We start from the raw sequence: 20,387 nt of genomic DNA, 5'->3' as shown, positions 1-20,387 counted from the left end.
GACAGTGAGGCCAAATGGTTAGCCATCTTTATTATGAAACAATATTGGGACCAGATCAAACAGCTGTTACATGGTGGAGTTTTTTTGGGTGTTTTTTTTTCTTTTTTTTGGCCACTGCAGTCCCTTTTTCCGTGTCCTGACACATCCCCCTGGACAGCCAGCCCTCTCCCAGCTGCCTTCAAGGTGCTTGTTTTCTTCTCTTTTTTTTTTAGGACTGCCACCAGGAGCTGAGCTTCATTCCAGCCGAGTGCAGCCTTCTCCAGCTTCTCCTTTCTCCTCCCGACGAGTTGGGTCCCTTTCAGCTGGGCAGCCGCTGGAATATGTCTCAGCGCGGCGGAGGTCTCTGTGTCTAATGTGATGGCTGGTTACGCCGGGGTCGTGGGCGGTAGTGGGCGACATGCGCAGGGAGAGTCAAATTAAGCGGAGGGGTTCTTCCCACGTTACCAATTATATTTGTGTCAAAGTGCCAATCAAAGTGGAGAAAGCTTAATTATTACAAAAGAAGAAAAAAATAGGGCCTGCTCATGATAACATGTCTGGAGTGTTTGGAAACCATTTGGGGTTATTTTTCCCCCTAAACACTTAATCTTCCATCGCGTCTTCAGCAAGAACAATTCAATTCATGTACGGCCTGTTTTGTTTCTGCTCGGTGTGTTACAACCTAGGGGAAGGGGAGGGGTGTGAGCACAGTGCACGTCTAAAAGCGGCGGAGGCGAGTGAGGCAAACTTTTCAGTTGGCGCACACCTCCGAGTGCTACCTACAGCTGCTCTTCTCTATTTATTTTTTTTCAAGCTTAAAAGATTATCGACGATGGGGGGCAGAAGAAAAAAAAAAATGTATCAACCGATTTCTTGCTTTGCGAAAAATACTTCCAAAAAGAAATGTCTAAGTGAGATCTATTCAACACAAAACTTGTTTATATAGGAGAAGAAAAAAGAAAATGACACGGTACTTAGTATCTCCATCTAACTCTTCGTCCGAGCGTCGCGTCCCCTTAGCATTTCTTTTTCCATTGTTTTCACATTAAGAAAAGAGTAGAAAGTTAGAAATGGTCTGGAGATTTATGGCCGAGGATGGGGAAGAGGAGGAGGTGATGGAGCGGTAGTCAAGAGGAAGGGGGAGGAAGCTGTCTGATCCACAGAGAGTCCTGGATGGGGAGGGAGGCCCCCGGCTTCAGCTGGGAGGCATCCGGGACTGCAGGGAGGACCGTGTGATGGTGGTGGGGAGAGGAGGATCAGGTGGAGGGGGGCGATGAAGATCGTATTTGGTCGGGCAGGTGAGAAAGGAGGAGAGAGAGGGGTGGTGGGATGGGGGGAGAGAGGAAAGAAACAGAGAGAGGGCTACACGCTCGTCCGGTGATCAGTCCATTGGCCGCTTTTCGCCGTATTTCTTTGTAAACTCTTCAGCGTTCTTCAAGAATTTTTTACGGTCCTTTGAGTATTCTTCTGCTAGGTCTGCCCTGAGGGGATGCTCCGGCTGGGGGTCGTTCACCAGCGCGATGAGGGACTGAATTACTGCAAGACAGACAGACGGAGACACACAGACACACACACACACGGCCAGGGACATAAAGTTAGACGTGAACAACACGTTCCAGCGACTAGACTGCGGCGGTATGTACCGGTAAAGGTCATTGAAGGGGACGCTGCACGCTCACCTTCAGTTCATACTTGTGCTTTGGGTTTCTACTGGAACGCGATTGCAAGTATTAATGTTCAAGAAAACACTTTCTGTCTGAAACGCTCCATTTTAGTGCCCGTCTCTTTGCAGTGTAGCAACCCATTCAACAAGGAAATGTCAGGGAGTAAATATGACGGAGTATTAACCTGATGCAGCAGGTGCGATCAGGTAGTGCCGAGTACGCTGTCTATTTGATCAAAATTTGCGTAAAATCAGGAAATGAAATCGATAGACATTAGAAAGGGAATTTTGATTCATTTGACTTTTAGTTGTAAACGCCCCTCCCTCTTACTAAAGTAACCCAGAATGAAACGGTAGCTAGCCGCCTAAATACTGTAGGTGGCTAGCTTGTTACAGCGTTAACTAGCAAAAAACTAGCTAAGAAGAAGCAACGAGTGTCCAGTGTGTTGCAGCAGAACATTAGCCCAATGTTACTATGGTGAGAAATTACAAGCGCTTTCATGCTTACCACACCGGGAACGATGACAAAGGTTATTGTTCATAACTAGTTGCCACAAACCTATTAAACCTGCAGATGTTTGCTTTGTTGGTATGAATGTAAATGGAAAAATAAAACTTTTCACCCAACTGTGTAATACGTTGATTTTTGTATTCGTTATTTATTAAGTTAAATTTACCATCACTGTTGTAATGTGCATTATGGATTATGAATACTTGCTCAACAATTGTGGGTGTAAGGTGGTAGAGGCAGCAACACACTCCTATTCCCATTCTCTTGCAGGGCCACAAGGAAGTTGTCCATCCCTTCCAAGAATGTTTTGGTCAGAAATGCGGCGCGCTACTACCCAGTGGACCATACTGGATTTAAATCATTTGTATTTCCCAATGAGAGTAAAGTTTTCTGAGAACGCTGCAACAAGCGGCGCACTGAGCATTAACGTCCCCGTACACGCTCCGAGACGAAGCTTGAGCTTCCAGACAATATGGACATCATATTGACCTCGGGCTGCTGACGGAAATCTGAGGCAAACAGCTCACAAATATCAGCTGAGAATAAGGACACGTGTCCACTACGCCACCTAAATAGAGCCGAGCTACCTTAAATGGCTCCTAATTTCCACAATTTGCAACGGTCTACAATAAATAATAATAACCAGATTTAAAATGGATGTAGGCAAACTGTATGCAAGCTAACATAAACACAATGAAACATGAAATATCATCGTGCTTGCGATTCTGTTCAGTTGACCGTAAAATGGTGTTGAAAATGTTGTCGTTTTGTTTCTGAAACTTGTAGAAGCACTTTTATCAAACAATTTAAACTCAAGACCCCACCGCATCCATCACCACCTTAGCACACCCACCTTGGTCAGTTTTGGTGGCAGGCTTCCAGTTCTCTGCACTGATCACAGGCAAGCACACCTGGCCCTTCTCGTCGATGTTGGGGTGATAGATCTTTGTCTTGAATGTGATCTTCGGAGGCTTGAAGGGGTACTCGGTGGGGAAAATGATTTCGATTCTGAACGCGCCTTTGTCATAAGGAGCATTGTCCTGGAAGCAGGGAAAAAACAGCGGTCAAGTGAAGCAGACAGCGGGTCAGTCTGACGGCAGAGACGGCAGGGCGAGGAGCGGTTACTTACAGGAACGATGAGCCCTTGCCATGACAACAGGTTTGATTCATCGACTTGAATGTTTCTGAAGTTTTTCATTCCAGACCTGCGAATCTCATCAAGTTCCTGAGAGAGAAAGCAAACGATGCACATTACAGGAGTGGAAAAACGTTCATGTTCATTTGGGCGCAGCATGTAGAGAACCGCTTTTTTACTGCAATGGTATCTGTCCACTCGGCCCTTTTAAAACCTTAAGAAAATGGGCGGTCTATGCTTGGGAGAAAATAAGCAATAAAAAAGGCTACATTTTTTACCTTAAAACATGCCATCTAAATAAGCCAAAATATATTTTTTTATTTTTTATTAAAGGTTGCTCCCCTCACTACCTTGGAGTTTTCCATTAAGAATTTAAATGGATTTGCAGAGTAGATGAGACTTTTATAGTGTGTGTGTGTGTGTGTGTGTGTGTGTGTGTGTGTGTGTGTATAAATCAGAACATACTTGGGAAAATGTATGCCTGTATTGCCTGACTTGCATTGATATAGGATGATTGTACGCGTGTTGAGAAGCATGTGACTCAGGAATAATGTGTATTCATCCTCCTTATCTCAAGAAGACAGCGGTGCTGGGTGGAATCTGTCAAAGGGGGGGAGAAATTATACTGACATCTGCCGTGCCGTGTGACACATCCCGTCGGATTCTCGTCTTTGTGATCGATCCATTTAGCTGCTAGTAGCTCAGCAATGTTACGGCCTAAACAAAAGCCCTAATGTTTGATCGGTGAAACGGGAACAACGCTTTACTCCGGCGTATTATTTTAAAACAAACTTCCTTCTTCCGTTGTGCCAGCCGACGTTAGCTAAATCTTGTTTATTGTTGTGCGTGTGTGCGCGTGCGTAGCCCTTGTAAAAGTCTCGCCGACTTGTTGTCCGGAAAACGGCACGTCCTGTCCCGACGTGACAGTCCCCCCCCCCCGCAGGTTACAGTAGTGGGGGGACGCCAACCCATGACTTCACGCTTAGTTCGCCCTCACCCGTCCGCCGGTGACGAACTTCCAAAACCCGGTGAGCGGCGAGTTGAGCCGCCGCTTGCCGGCTAACGTTAGCTAACTAGCTTGAAACGCAGCTATGGCTAGCATGTTAGCCGATTAGCAAGCGCCTTACGCCGTGGAAATTCACTCAAATTCACTTCATGTCGGCCACAGCTAAATATCGCATATTCGGTCAGCGAGCACGAAGCTGCACGAAAACTGCAGTCGGCTAGCGAACGACAACCGTGTTCCGCGGTCGTCTCCCGGAAAAAAGGCTGCCTCGCGACTCTTTGGCCCTTACTTGCCGGTGCTTCGCTGCTCAACGGGAATATTTGGCCGACTAACGTTAGCTCGTTGGCCAATAGTGACCTCCCGTTTCTATTAGGTTTACGGCCGCGGACGGACAAAGCGCGTATTTTCAAGCGACGTGGCTCTCGTATGAGTTTAGCCGAGGGACGAACGCATTCCTCTGGCACCTGCTGCGCTTTCACATGTTACAAATTTTACGAAATTAACGAGATCGGGAGATTTACCTTGGTCAGCCTCCTGCTCGCCGCCATCTTGAAACTACTGTGTGTTCCCAGAATACACAGCGCGGCGAATATGTGTCTGGGCTGTGTTCGAAATCGCATACGAAGATACTATTCATACTATGTGTGACGTAAAACTTGAGTATGTAGTCCGCTCGCGCTGCAGTGTATGTGGATTTGTTTTTGTACACAAGAAACCCTGGATGGATGATATATTAGTATCATTTTTCTGAGTAAAGATACACGGTTAATTCATGCATATACTCAACTGGGAACCTTTAGAATTGCCGTCAGTCAGACTAGAAGCTGTAAATATGTCACTGTATAACGTTTAATTTTAATAAGTATATGTCAGGATACAAAAAAACGCCTGTTTGGACACTTTTGCGATTGTTTGAAGAGATGTGACAGCGCATCTCGTGCAATAATGTGAATTCAGTCTGTCTACTTATTCGATTATTTTTTGTATTGTTTGATTAAATATTACAGGGTTAATTTGCTTTATTAAAAACATAATTTACTTAATCTCTTTTACTGCTGTATTGAGTTGTTTGTTTGAGTTGTGGAGAAGGGTGTAGGACCATACCTTTTTTCGCAGTACTTCCTTTTGCAAATGTTAATTTACATCTGTGGTTAATTACAAATTAAGACAGAAGGTATACACGACAGCATGCAAACATGACGAAAATGTAAAACAAGCACAAGAGCGCTTTGCTCTCTGTCTCATAAGGTCAGGCAATCACTGACACACACACACACACACACACACACACACACACACACACACACACACACACATGAACACACACCTACAGTCAAAATTATATAGTTTATACAGTTGGTCACGTGTGTACGTGTGTGTGCGTAACTATCAAAAAATGAAAAGGCGAAAAAAATAAAAGTCCTTTGGGAGATCAACAGACATTAACTCAACTAACCAAACTCAATTAAATACCTAAAACCTGACTCTTTATTTCACCTCGTTAGTGCAAAATTTCATAATTCTTTCCGGGAAACCTACAAAGACATTCTTAGAAAAAAAACACGACCATAAAAGAAGGCTTCTCGTAGTCACCACACCCAACAGGAAATCAGAGCGCTAAAGGTCAAGAGTGTCATTCTTCACTTTCTGTTTCATGGTGCTGCCTGAGTGAGAAAAAGTATTCAGATGGCAGCTGGGTGCTGACAGCTCCTCTAATTTTGGGATGCAATGCAAACACTCACACATGTTCGTTACTCACACATTGGACACAGGCAATGAATGATAAAGTTGTTTTCTGCCCACAACTTTTTTACAAATCTTTTTTTTTTTTTATCATTTAGCAAACTGATAACGGTCCTCACACTCCCTCAATTCATGATCCACAGATATTTAAATTCTATACTTATGTTATTGAGTGGAGAATGTGTGTATGAAAAGTACTATTGAAATAAAGAAATCAAATATATATAAATACATTCATATATTTATTGTGTTTATGTTATTGAGTTACTTTGTGTCATGAAAATGTACAATGGATTCTGAGGTAGCATTTTACTATGCATTTTAATATTCAAAATGTACTAGTCACTTGGCACATTTATATTTTACCTTCATGTTTTATTTTTCCACCCTCATGTGATTTGTATTTCAGTGTGTGGAGCACAAAATTTGAAAATTTTTGTCGTTCCGGCTCATTTCTTGATCAAGAGGGATTCAATCCATCGATGTGTCCTTAAGGGATTCTTTGAATTGTTAAGAATTCCTGCTCCCTTTATGTATTTGTTATTGTGGTGTACCCACAGGCCGAGTGTCCTGAGTGGACAGCGCCCCCTGCTGGGACTGTTCGAGTCTGTGTTAAGTTGACCAGATACAGGTTGAAGATGATGCTTCAATTAATTACCCAAAACTGCACTTTAGTAGCACCTACTTATAGCACTTTGTAGTTTTGCCTTCTTAAAGAAATTGTTTTCTTGATTGATAATCGAGTATTCTATTTTCACACAATCAATAACTTAATTCCGTGCACTTTAGTTTACTTTACTTATTATTATTATTATTATTATTATTATTATTATTATTATTATTATTATTATTATTATTATTATTGTTGTTGTTGTTTTTTGTTTGTTTTTTTACTTACTTGTTGCATCTGTACTTATTTACTTACTTGTTTTATCTACATTTTTGTACTTTCATTTGGTATTATTTTTTCTATAGTCAAATGTTCATTGTTATTGTTGTTAAATGGTGTGCACCTTCCGCCAGGACAAATTCCTTGTTTGTGCAAACTCACTTGGCAATAAATGGTTCTGATTCTGATTCTGATTTGTGGTTCTGAGTTTGTACTCATGGTTCAATGCACTTATTGTAAGTCGCTTTGGATAAAAGTGTCAGCTAAATGAACTGTAATGTAATGTTGTTCATCATAAATGGTCATCTTATAAGGGCGAGGCCTTTCCACAACCCCTGCTACATGCCTCAACAGGGTTGGCTGTGGTGATCTTTGATTCAAGCGAACTGAACCTTTAAGCAAAAGACCTGCACAATACATGGCGCACAATAAAACAATATATAATTATTGAAAGTATACTGAAGAGAATCCAAGCCATGTGAACATTTCCAAGACGTTTTTTTTGCCCCAAACCTCATGCTATTTAAAATCTGCTTTCTTTTTTCCCAGCCAGAAGTCTTTAAAAGGCCATGCTTTTTCATAACCCCACAACACCCATGCCATATACAGATGTAATGTGATGGCTTCTGGTGCATTGCATCCGGCTGATGTATACCAGTGTACCAGTGTGAGGCAAGCTGTAGCAATTGATGAAACACCTGCTTAGTTCTAATGTCTGTTTTGATGTGCAAGATAAAGTGAAATCATATCAAACTCAGATGTGACAGTGAGCACACATTTGAGTGCATATAGAATTGAAATGCATTTATTATTGATAGATAGATACTGTAGTTTTGCACAACAAATACCAAGTGCTGAAATGCTCGAACCTCACAGAATAACTGATTACGAACCAAATTGTTTTTAAAATAAGAGCACACTGTTATTTGATATGAAATACATTTCTAAAAAAAACACAAAATGAACGTGATCACACGTTCATTGTGGAGCACTTATGTACCCGAGATAACGTTGATTTATCTGTCAAGTAACCAAGCCATGCTTAAGCAAAACCACTTCCGACTTTAACCTAACCGTTTTCACTAATACAGTCCATTAAGTAGCTATGTTGCATTAATCCAACTGTCGTGAGACGGAAGTTTATTTTGAAAATACGTATGCATGTAAAGAGCGTAAATTGACACCGGTTCCTGGTTTACATAGAAAAAGACACAAGAAAGTGATTTGCTCACAATTTTGCCACATTTTGTGCCTTAGCGTCGTGTACATTTTTTGTTGTCGTTTATTTCTGGCCCGAGTGGGCCTCCACTTCCCAGCTGTGGCATCACCCGGAAGTAGTCACGCTGGGCGGGATGACCGGAACAACAAGATGGCGGCGAGTGAGGAGTTTCGGGTAGGCAAAAAAAGAAAAACACCGACCGTATCTTACTTCTGTCGACATTCGCAACACGTAACTTGAAGCCGGGACGACTTGACCTGTCGACGTTTTGTCGCTGTCGGTCGGCGAGCTGTTGCGAGACAGGAACCCGCGCGCTCAGCGCAGAGAGAGATCAGGGTTAGCCGCAATGCTAACAGCTGCTAACAGGTCCCTTGTTAGCTCGAGCTGACACCATTACTGAACTGTACTAATAAACACAACGAGTTTAACAGTCTTTGACGTCTCACACGCTGATTGTGCACGTGGCGGTTTAAAGTTGCTGAATACCCCGCAAGTAATACTAACCGTTGTCTGAATGACATTGATGCCCTGCAGCTAATAACACGACGGTAAACCCAGTTGGCCAAAGGATGGCCCCCAATGCTTTCAACAACATAACTTCACGTCGCTACAGTTTTTATGAAAACTGATTTGTTTCATCGCTTCAAATACTCACTTAGCTTACTGTTTATATTTTGTATTGTCTCCTCCACGTCAACACGTTGTTTTTGTGACGTTAGTCTCACGTGAGTTTAATGGATTTCGCGACTGTGCAGTGAAACAATAGATTTTTTGGAAAAAGAAAAGGCGATTTCAAAGAAAAGTACTGTCTCTTGTCACTGATCGGCTCTGATTGTTATTACAAGTGTCTGACAACATAGACTAGACTCTACTGAGATGGACATTGTTATTAACGAGTGTGTCTTTGTGTTTACCCAGAAACTGCTGTTATAGCTCTCTCGCCAAATACACAAGACTCCATTGACAAAAACAGGAATTGTTTATTCATGTCATCTCTTGTTATCTCTCATATTTCATTTAGCTGACGCTTTTATCCAAAGCGACTTACAATAAGTGCATTCAACCATCAAACTTTTCATGTACAAAATGTTCAAAATCAGGAAAGTACAATTTCTTCAATGAAGTCCAACTACACAGTGGTATCAGTAAGTGCTCCTGAACTGCTACTACTGGGCTACATTCCTTATTCAACATGTAGTCGAAATAGATTTGTTTTTAGTTTGCAACGGTAGATGTAGACAATTTCTGCTGTCCTGATGCCAACGGGGAGCTCATTCCACCATTTGAGGAGCCGGGAGCAGCAAACATTCGTGACTTTGAGTGTTTAGCTCACAGTGATGAAGCTACAAGCCGATTGGCAGAAGCTGAGCAGAGTGAACAAGATGGGGTGTACGTTTTTACCGTGTCCTGGATGTAGATCAGACCCAATCTGTTTGTAGCACGGTACGGCACACAAGCACCAATGTTTTGAAGCTGATGCTGGCGGTAACTAGTGAAGGGTAATGGAAGTAGTGTGGGTGAATTTCGGGAGGTTAAAGACCAGTCGAGCTGCTGCATTCTGGATGAGCTGTAAAGGTTGAATGGTGTTAGCAGGTAGACCTGCCAGGAGGGAGTTATAGTAGTCAATGTGCGAGAGGATCAGAGCCTGGACGAGAACCTGTGCCGCCTTCTGAGTGAGAAGAGGACGTATTCTCCTAATGTTGTCCAGCATGTACCTACAGGAACATGTCGTTACGGTAATGTTGGCAGTCAGGGAGAGTTGACTGTCGTGAGTCACACCGAGGTTCTTGGCCGTTGGGGTCGGGACCAACACTAAGTTGTTGAAGGTAATAGTGAAGTTGTGGGTGGAAGAGACTTTCCATGGAAGGAAAAGTATGTCAATCTGTTCAGAACTGAGTTCTTCCAGAGGCTACACCTGGCTTCAAATAATTGTTTACGCTAACATGATTCAATAAACATCAAACATTCAATAATGTTTTCTTAATCGCTGGGAGACAAAATCGTGATTGAATATAACATTAGGCTCCAGGCTTGTTATCAAATCTCCATCTGATTCGATGTGTGTTATGCTGTGGTTTCTGGTTGGCAGTGGTGCTCAGTAGGTGCTTCATGTAGCGGTGTATCCATTTTTTGCGTTGTTACACGCATTTGTATCAAGTTGTGGAATGACAGAGTGTTCAAGTGTTGCTGGGCTTTTTTGGACAGTGCAAAGGTGTCAACTCCAAAATGATAGAAGACACCCTGCCCCCTGATTTGGCGACTATCAAGTCACCGTCGCTCTCTAGCGTGAGAGGGGTAACTGTGGTTAACTCTTATTTCTCTGGTTGCAGGAGTCGGTCCTGTAACGCAGACTTCAGTCCGTTGACTGGTGAAACAGTCGCGTTTAGCACGACACCGAAACCAGCATGAATCTCCAGGAGCCAGCACCTCTCATCCCCCCTGTCCACCCTGATGTGCAGATGAAGCCGCTGCCTTTCTATGACGTGCTGGACGTTCTGATCAAGCCTTCAAGTTTAGGTAAGTGTTTGTTTTTTTCGTGTGAAGAATAACACTGATCTGAGTTGTGTAACTCTAAGTTTGTCCCTCATGACTTGGGCTGGGTATAGTTACATTTAAAAACTCACACTACAATATCTAAGGCAACAAGATATCATGCTTTTTTAAGGCTTTCCTGGGTATAAAAACCAGAAGCCCTCAAATGTGTAAAATTGTGTTACGACAACCAGCCAAGAACTGGCTCATAGATTATTCCATGTCCCACATGAGTTTCCGACCTCTAAATAGCTTTCACATTAACTTCCAAGTTGCAATTGCAACGGGGAAACTTCAAATATGGACGCCTCAGATCAGTCTGTCGTTCAATGAAATTATACACAAAATGTATTGGATAGGGAGATAAATTGTTAAACATTATTTACTCTTTACATGACCAACTCTGTAGTCAAACACCATCATTGACGTGAATGCTTTTCAGTCCTACCATCCATCCCATATCTGTGGCAATAACTGCATTTGTTGGACAATATCCACTTGTCCCAGGAATAATTGCAATATCAATATTATTATTAAAAGAATATTTTATGCCACTCATATAATGAAAAAACCTTGTTGTTAATTCTGGCATCATGTTGGCTAAAATCTTGGTGACATTCTTTTTCAAACAAACACGCTTGAAAAGACCAACGGGCAATATTGAAAGCAGCAAAAACCATCCATGTCCATATAATCACATAAGTCCATAATTTTAAAAATGTGATCATGTTCATATATAGTATGATAGGTCAATAATGAAAAAGTGAACATAGTCATGTGTACATTGTACAATGCGTGTTTCCAGCAGCACTCACACTCAGCATTTGTGTTTTCAGGAGCGAGTCCTGCACAGAGGTACCACCAAGAAAAATATTTCATCTTTGCCTTGACGCCACAGCAAGTTCGTGAAGTGTGCATATCCAGGTAGGACGGTTTCAAGGAAATAACACGCCCAAGTCTGTGATGTAAATTATAAACATGTTTAGCATGTTCAACCTTTTGTTTACAGGGACTTTCTACCAGGCGGTAGAAGGGACTATATGGTTCAGATTCAAATGAGGTGAGAATCATCAGGGTTTTCTGTTCTGTAAATATTAGATCTGGAAACTTTTAGTAACTTATAATCTAAAAGAAAACAAAATACAATTTGAGTGGCTAAAGGAACTTTTAACTTATGAAATTCAAACCGGATTCCTTTTCATACCTACATGAGTAAATGAGACCATCAGAGTGATGATTGGGTATTTATTAGGGCTGGGCAAAGTTGAAAAAAATTAACTGATTAATCGCATGATTTTTCTGCGATTAATCGCATTATGCGCCAAATTCAAAAATAAAGTAAAAACTTGTGCATTGCAGCTTTTATTTTAAAGTAAGTAAAGCACTTTTGGAGCAACAGCAAGTTAACATAGATACATATATAGTTTATAAATATGTTTTCCTTTTTTTTCTGAACAGGTACTGTTCAGTTGTGAGGGACAAACCACTTCTTCTTTTGTCTATGTTCAGTCTGCTACTTACCTTAAAGATGTTAAAGACCAGCAACTTATTTACATTATACAAAAGCAATAAGTGCTTTTCATGTTTTTAGTTCAGTTCAGTTTTTCTTCCTCAGTGAGAAAAGTCCAGTCTGTGTTGGCTTGAACAAGTTCACTGATGTCTGGTTGAATGAGGTGGAGATGTGAAGGACAGCTGACAGCTATCAGTGGCGGCTTTGTGCGATTAATGTTCAATCCGGGTCCGCTGAGCTTGCAGCGCGAACCGGTGACGCTTGTGAAGCTTTGTGAGGCGACTCTCTCGCGCGGTGCTCGTTGAGGACAGAAACTACAGAATAATACCTGCTTTTGTGTCGGGCTCAAGTCGGCAAATAGTCCAGTAATGCTACGGAAGCGTGAGGGTGGATGTAAATTATCGCCTTCAAAGTAAAAGCCCCCTCTCCCCCAAAAACAATTTAAATAAAAAAAATCCACCTAACGCATGATCAAATAATTAACGCCGTTAATTGATTGAAAAGTTAGCGCGATATTGACGCATTAACTTGCCCAGTCTTAGTTTTTATTTACAGTTATTTTTAAAGCTTGACTTTATACAGTTAAGAGCTATTTTTAAAGTCAAACCGGAGTTTTTCCAAAGGGACTCTGGCACTCAGAAACGCTACCGCCTTTGGCCATAGGGGTCGCCAGAGTCGACACAAAATGAAAGTCCCTTGCAGTAACTTTAATAAACTCACATCATTTCTGAGTATTAAGTAAGCAAAATGGTTCGAATCAAACTTGATTATATTAAATAACTTGATGCTGGTTCTGAAAATAGCACTACAATATCCATTATAGCTGTTTTGGTGACTTTCATTCAAGCTTTTGCCACAAAAATGTACACATAATCCTTTTTATATTAGTGAAGAGTCTGCTTATTATTTTCTATAGTCGTGTTCTTTAAATATATATATATTTTTTTTGTGTCGTCAGGTTTTGCTTGTCAGAGACAAGTTGCCCTCAAGAGGATAACTACCCAAACAGTCTTTGTATAAAGGTTAATGGGAAACTTTTTCCTTTGCCAGTAAGTGCTAGTTTTACTCCAGAACAGTCCCAATAAGAAGCCAATCCTTGATTCAACAACGAAGATGCCAATGAAGCATTTTGTTTCCGTAGGGTTACGCACCACCGCCGAAGCACGGCGTGGAACAGAAGAGACCAGGAAGACCTCTAAACATTACCTCCCTTGTCCGACTCTCCTCTGCGGTTCCCAATCAGATTTCAGTGACATGGGCACCTGAAATTGGCAAAGTGAGAACATCAACCTTTTCTCTTTTCTTTCCCTGTGCTCAAGTTTGGCACATCCTGCTTCAGGACAGTAACACCCACGTGATCATCATTGTTGTTGTTTTTTCAGACCTATTCCATGTCTGTGTACCTGGTGAGGCAGCTGACGTCTCCGCTGCTCCTGCAGAGGCTGAGGATGAAGGGCATCAGAAACCCTGACCACTCCAGAGCACTAAGTAACTACACAGTAGACCACTATGACACTTCAGTGTTGCTCATTAGAATCTTGCGGTCTTTACAAATCCAAAACATTCACCTGACCCCCACCTGTGTCCTCTTCACGCTGCCTGCCACGTTTTGTATCTACGTTGGCCCGCAACGGACAAACTAAACAGTGGCCTCGTAAAAGAGCCTTTTGCGTTCTTGCATTACCTTATGGAGAACGTAGTTCTTCCGACACACTTGGAAAGGGAAGGGTGAGCACAGGGTCATTTAGTCGGACGCAATCTACAACTCCGCCACAAGATGGCACCGAATCCTACAGCGCTCCTTTTAATACCGGGTGTAAATGTAATCAGGATAAAACGTATCTAAATACACTCTGGATGCAAGACGCATTTGAATACCTCATGTATTTCTTGCTTAATTTAGGTCTAGTCACAAGTACACAAGGTACACAAGTATCTGTGTTTACTATGAAACACAAAATTCAGTTTTTTCAACCCAAACAATTGAGTTTGTTTTAGTCGGACAGAAAATCGTTTGATGGCTCAGCAACACGCTCTTTGTCTGAGATCTTTTACAGGTTCATACTCTCATCTAAAAAGATGACTTGGAATCCCGTTTACAGTGATATATGACAAAAAACAAAAAATCTCCAGGGGAAATCCAGCTGCCATTTGAGAAATCAGGCCACACTGCTTTCCACCCTAGAGCACATAAACTGCTAGACTGACTGTAGAACTGCACTCTCCAAACCCCCCAAAATGTCCCTGAAAAGAAAAGCTAACCTGATACCAGCTGGACCCAACAGCCCAACCGGGTTTGAATGAAGACGTAACCCGTGGTTGCAGATGAACACCCAACTTTTCTCGATTTTTGCTGCTCCAAAATAAGACCAAGTCTAAATTACAAAATAATTGGGGACTAAAAATGTAGGAAGAAGTTATCGGAAAATGTGTTTATTCCCGAGCTAGCTGAGCTCTTTTAGCGACTATCCTTGAATAAAATGAGTCTGCTAATACTACGGGTAGGAAGAGCAAGCACAAAAATAAACGTGCAAATTTTATTTTTTGAAGAATTTATTGGAATTTAAATGTGTTAATCAGCGTTACGACCGTTTGTTTGACCAGGAACTGAATCTGATCAGGCAGGTGGCATTGAAGTGTCTGATGGACAGACACATGGACACGGCTGAATTGTAAATCCGGTCCGTCCGATTACAAAAGGTGTGGGCCTCTTGGTTCACAGAACTGGGAGTTTTTATTTTTGGATTTAGTTTTGCTGTATTGTTTCTAAACAATCTTTCCTTCTCCTTTGTCCTCTTTCCCCCCCCCCCCCCCCGTCCCTCTCGACCTGCTGTGTTCCAGTTAAAGAGAAGCTGACGGCAGATCCAGACAGCGAGGTGGCTACGACAAGCCTTCGAGTCTCACTCATGTGCCCGGTAAATGAAGTGGAATGAATCTGTGTGGAACGTCAATGTGATCCAATCATTATGTAAAATTGTGTTTATGTAAATGAAGCTATTGATAATAGTGTCCATTACAAACACAATTCACAAATTCACCCTTTCTGTACGACTTTGTGTCTAGTGGGACTTTATCAATAAAACCAACCGTTTCCGTGATGACTCCGGCTTTGACTAACCTCGCTATGTTTTTTGTTTCTCCCCCCTCCCCCTACAGCTGGGTAAGATGCGGCTGACGGTGCCGTGTCGAGCGGTGACCTGCTCTCACCTGCAGTGTTTCGACGCCGCCCTCTACCTGCAGATGAACGAGAAGAAACCCACCTGGATCTGCCCCGTGTGCGACAAGAAGGCCGCATACGAGAGTCTCATCATCGATGGGTCAGTTCAGCCGATTCAATCATGTCGCGCCTAACGAAAGACCTATCGGTGCTCTCTCTGGCGCAGTTGTTCCTTCAGAATATGAAAGGGTGCACAGTTTAGGCTTTTACACGCCTGGGGATTTTTCTCCTGCGATTAATTTGCACGTCAGTATAATTTTCCCAAACTGTTTTCACACTGTGAATGCAGGCGTAAGCCAATCACGTTGTGCGAATAGACATATTTAATACGTGCTATAGTGTGCAACATAATTAAATGAATCATTTTGATACAAAACGTATTAAATACATATTTTTGTAATATTGTAATCATCACTAATAAAGGCCTTTGGCCTAGTAGCATATTCTCATTGAAATTCTGACAAATCCCCATTCTTTATCCTAACATTTCGTAAAACACACACGATAGTTTCTCATGATAAATAGACAAATGAAGACAAAAATACTTTGAGCAGGTAATATAGGGTTTGAAATGTATAACTTCAGCGTAATCAACTTGGAGATTCTTCAAGCATATTCATATTCACAGGAGAACTTGACGTCTTTGAGAGCTTTGGGAAACTGAAAACAGGTTTGTTGATCAGAAGCCGAGGAGCCTCCGGTGATCATATTCATTGATGTGAAGCGTCTTTCTCTCTCTTCAGTTTGTTCTTGGAGATCCTGAACGACTGCTCCGATGTGGATGAAATCAAGTTCCAGGAGGACGGAACCTGGTGTCCCATGAGACCAAAGAAAGAGGCCGTCAAAGTCTCCTCTCAGTCGATTCCAAAAATTGAGAGTAAGTACACCATTTGGTTGCGCGGGCAACTTTTGAATTGTTCCCACCAACCAGCGGTGGAAGGTGTAGAAGGTGTAGAGAGTACTGCGGTATAAAATCTGCCCTGGACGAAGATCACAGCAGAAAACAGCTAACAGAGGTTGCGTTGACTTGAACGGTGCATTCAAGGTCTACTATTAGTCAAACTCTAACTAATAGTTATTTGAAGAAGATGTTTTCACAACATTATAAAATCTACATTGGAGAAGGAATTATGACCTGTTCAACTTTGTGACACTAAATCTAAGCAGCTTCTATCAACCATCTTTGAAACTACTATCATGATGATGATGATGATGATTGAAATTAGACCATATTACTGCTCTTTTTCTGTTCAGAATCTAAATTTAAATTGATATTTTCGGACAAATGAATATACTGTGATATATGCCGTCTCAGCTTCAAAACAAACCGCGATACAAACAAGTATTGTTTGTGTTCATTAAAGCCCGTCATGTTTTCTTCTGTCCACAAAACACAACAACAACAACAACAACAACAACATGACTGAGCCAAACTGGCGCACCGGGTGAAGTGCTCCTTTTTGTCTTGCAGCCTCGGCTCCTTTACGCCAGTCGTCAGCGGTGTCCCATTCCACTGAGCCCAGCACCGCCAAGAAGGCCGACGTAATCGATCTGACCCAGGAAAGCTCCTCATCCTCCTCTGACGAAGAGGACTCGGACCCTCCGCTGAAGAAACGCTGCGTTTACATTTGCAAGAATGAGGAGATGCACACGAAGGGGTGAGCACAACCAAGTTCCTAAAAACAACAAGACTTTGTGGAGTTGTGATTTCATCTCCTTGTGTCGGCCACAGCGGTCTACAACATGCATAATGCTCGAGTCTGGGTTTCATATTACCGTTGAAATTCAGTGAAATACGTGAGAACATATGTTCTGGGAGATACTCATTTCGTAAATGACGGTCCATTGAGAGTCAAACAGACCATAAAGCAGGTTTGGGATGCTAAGTTACAAATTTGTGAATTTGCAAATAAATTGGGCGACTTTTAAATGCGTGTGAAGACAATCAAGGGTGCATTCCACCCGTTTGCCGGTTTTCTTTTTGTTTTTTTGGCACAGGGTTAGCAGTCACCCCCTCAGTGTTGAATGTTTGCCGCGAGCCTCCGTTCTAGTAACCGTTCCCTGTTCTTCTCTCAGAGTGCTGACCTACCAGCCCACCGTTCGCATGCCGAGCGTCCAGGCCCTGGACCCGTCGTATCTGACCTCCACGCTCGCCGACTATGCAGTCCCCTTCCACCCGTCCACTCTGGCCAGCATCCCAACAGACATGCAGAGTGAGTCAGCAGGACGAGTGGTTAACTGTAAGCGCTATAGCTATGCGGCACTGTTTAATGATCTGTTTTTTATTTTCTGCCTTTTTAGGTCTGGATTTGTTTTCCTTAATTCAAGCAGATCCTCAGGTATGTTTGTTACAGTTTACGAGCGTCAAGCTGCACTGCATGTCATCGTATCGGTTTGAACCACGAATCCCAGCAGCGGGTGAGGGAGGGATGGAGGGGAGGGGGGGGGGGGGGGGGGGGGCTACTTAATGTAGGCTCACCATATTTGTTTGAATAGTTTCTTAGGGAATGGAAATTTAATAGTGAAATACAGACTTTCTCCTTCTTCAAAGATTAAGGGATTCGCTCAGAAAGGCACTGACTTATAGAATAATCTATAAAAAAAGAAGAAACTATTAAAAGAAAGAAAATAATGTTTGTACAGCAAGTGGCAAAAAGGAGTTATGTGCGCCCATTTTGCTTGTAGGGGGGAACCCAATCGAGATACACTGAGTTCTCGCTTAAGCCTGACGCATGGGGGTCAGAGACGATTCAACCTTTTAGACTAATTGTCCAGCAGTTTGTGCACACTAACGCGTTCTGATCCCCATCACCTTGTGTTTCCCCGCAGCATTACCGGCCACAGATGTTCCTGGACAACCTGACGAGCAGCATGCAAAGTGCGGCTGCTGCCAGCACCAGCTCGGCCCTGGTCTCCTCCTCCAGCGGCCACTACGACACCAGCGGCCACGCCGCCGGCTCCATCCACGAGACCCGGGTCATCACAGGGGGAGGGGGCGCCGGAGGAGGGACGGACAGCGGCATGTCAGATATCATCTCACTAGACTGAGCCGCGTCTCACTGGACCTCTAGGCCTGTTTTCTGTGGCCTTTTTATAGTGCGGACTACGTGTTTTTATTTAGTTTATTACCTAAAAGCACTCAAATTGGTATATATGAGCACTTTAATGACCTGAACATTTTCTCGATGTTAAAAACTGTATCCAGGTATGTTTCTTTTGAAGTTCTGTCAACTTCAATATTGGTTAAATACTCTTGTGTGCTGTCAAACGTACGTACAGTACTTTAACCACATTAGATCAAACCAATAATCTGTCTTTGGTTCAATATTCCCTTGTGGTTTCACATTGGTTTAGAACAAGATTCCCCAGTGTTTTAGCCTTGGTTTAGTCAAATACTTCCCTCGTGTTTTGGACTTGGTTTCGTCCAAAATTCACTGCTGTTTAAACATTGGTTTGGTCCAATAATACCAAGTATTTTAGCTTTGGTTTAGTCCTAAATCCCTGGTTTTTAGCCTTGGCGTAACTAAATATTTCCTGGTATTTTAGACTAAGTTTAGTCTATTTCTTGAGTATTTTAACCCTGGTTTAGTCCGCTTTCTTTTACATTACATTTAGCTGACTCTTTTATCCAAAGCGACTCTACACCGTAGACACGGCAACGGGGAGCAATAAAGGGGTTAAGTGTCTTGCTCAAGGACACATTGGCATGGACTAGCGGAGCCGGGGCTCGAACCACCGATCCTCTGCCAGTCGCCACTGGTATTTTAACTCCGGTTTAGTCTGATATTCTTTGGTATTTAGACCCTGGTTTAATCCATTATTCTATGGTATTTTATCCCTGGTTTAGTCTGATATTCTTTGGTATTCTAACCCTGGTTTAGTCGATCCGTTTTACGTTACAGGGATTTGTTTAAGTAGTAATTTCAGAAATCTTCCCTGGGGAACTTCATCCAGTAGTTTCTTTGTATTTCATCGTACATCAACATTATGACCTGAACCTGACCGGTCTCTTGGCAATATATATAGAGGTGTAGAAATATTTGAATAACCCTTCCTTCTTGGTTTAATGACTGTTATACTTTTCCTGCTCCAGTGTTGGAAATATTTCGGACATTGAACGCCTCATTTATACCAATTTGTTTACTTGCACATCCTTGTGAATCTGACGTTGGCCTGTTCTTGCCTGGTTGGCCTCGTTCTTGTCGGACAGAGGGAGAGCTCGGACTCGCCGCTCTCAGTGAAAGACCGGTTAGGAGTAGAAAGCCCCTCGCTGAAAGAGACTTGTGGACTGACAGACACACTATTGTCTGCACACGGAGGGCAGGTCAGTAACTCAAATGTTCCCATTGGTCCGAACCTCGTCAGTCATCACTTCGACGAGGTTTGTCACGGGGCAGCTTTCACGTCGCACCAACGTAAAATCTTCCTTTGTAATTTAGTCAGAGCAATAATAATTTAACTAACGTTGGGATAAATTCAGTTGTAAATGTCGGTGAGAAACTCTGCAGCACTCTGCCTCCCAGGTCAACTCCCCCTCCTTCATGTATGGCCACTTTATTGGCTCCTACGAGTCGCAAATGCGGTTTTAGTTTCGGATCAAATTTTCAGCAATTTCACTTATTTGCTTTCTTTCGGAGCTCGACATGTTCAGATGGAAATAGTGTACGTACACACCGCAAGTCAGCACGTGGTTTTGCTAGCTTAGCATTGCTGGAAGCAAAGGGGACGAAACGGCTCTATGATTATCTCATCTCATTTCTCGCTCGGAAAGAAAGTCAACAAGTGCATTTCCTAAAACGATGAACTGTACCTCCTTTTTTCTTTCTCTTTCCCACAAATGTGTCCATCAGCTTTGACTAGCATAAGACGGTTCAGGATTGTTTATAAATGTGAATTTAAAGAGTGTTTGCCGCTTAAGTTGGTGTAAAACATCTGAAAAGGTTCCTGCTGCCAAAAGTCTGATCTTTAGATAATGTTTTTTTT

The 20,387-nt window shown here is 42.5% G+C and overlaps 2 protein-coding genes across 2 annotated transcripts; one reads left to right on the top strand and one right to left on the bottom strand.

Moving 5' to 3' along the window:
- Positions 1-4,943, bottom strand: LOC137778920 (ubiquitin-conjugating enzyme E2 L3). Its single transcript, XM_068566288.1, has 4 exons — positions 4,816-4,943; positions 3,283-3,378; positions 3,007-3,193; positions 1-1,515 (listed from the first exon to the last, which is right to left on the bottom strand). Exons 1-4 carry the CDS (start codon positions 4,912-4,914, stop codon positions 1,361-1,363), a joined length of 537 nt encoding a protein of 178 aa, XP_068422389.1. The 5' UTR covers positions 4,915-4,943; the 3' UTR covers positions 1-1,360.
- A 3,335-nt stretch (positions 4,944-8,278) lies between these two features.
- On the top strand, positions 8,279-20,219 carry pias2 (protein inhibitor of activated STAT, 2). The gene is given in 16 exon segments (XM_068566498.1): positions 8,279-8,319; positions 9,736-9,738; positions 10,476-10,530; positions 10,533-10,662; positions 11,514-11,601; positions 11,687-11,737; positions 13,146-13,236; positions 13,329-13,463; positions 13,570-13,675; positions 15,029-15,102; positions 15,344-15,504; positions 16,148-16,281; positions 16,876-17,062; positions 17,481-17,617; positions 17,706-17,743; positions 18,234-20,219. Coding segments are annotated over 16 exon segments (1,650 nt in total). The 3' UTR covers positions 18,453-20,219.
- The last annotated feature ends 168 nt before the right edge of the window (positions 20,220-20,387 follow it).

This window comes from Clinocottus analis, unplaced genomic scaffold, assembly GCF_023055335.1.
Source record: "Clinocottus analis isolate CAN_PGR_092001 unplaced genomic scaffold, fCliAna1.0.p SCAF_7, whole genome shotgun sequence".
In the NCBI taxonomy this organism is placed as follows: Eukaryota; Metazoa; Chordata; class Actinopteri; order Perciformes; family Cottidae; genus Clinocottus; species Clinocottus analis.
The sequence above is the reverse complement of the archived record's forward strand: the minus strand, read 5'-3'. Positions and strand labels throughout refer to the sequence as shown.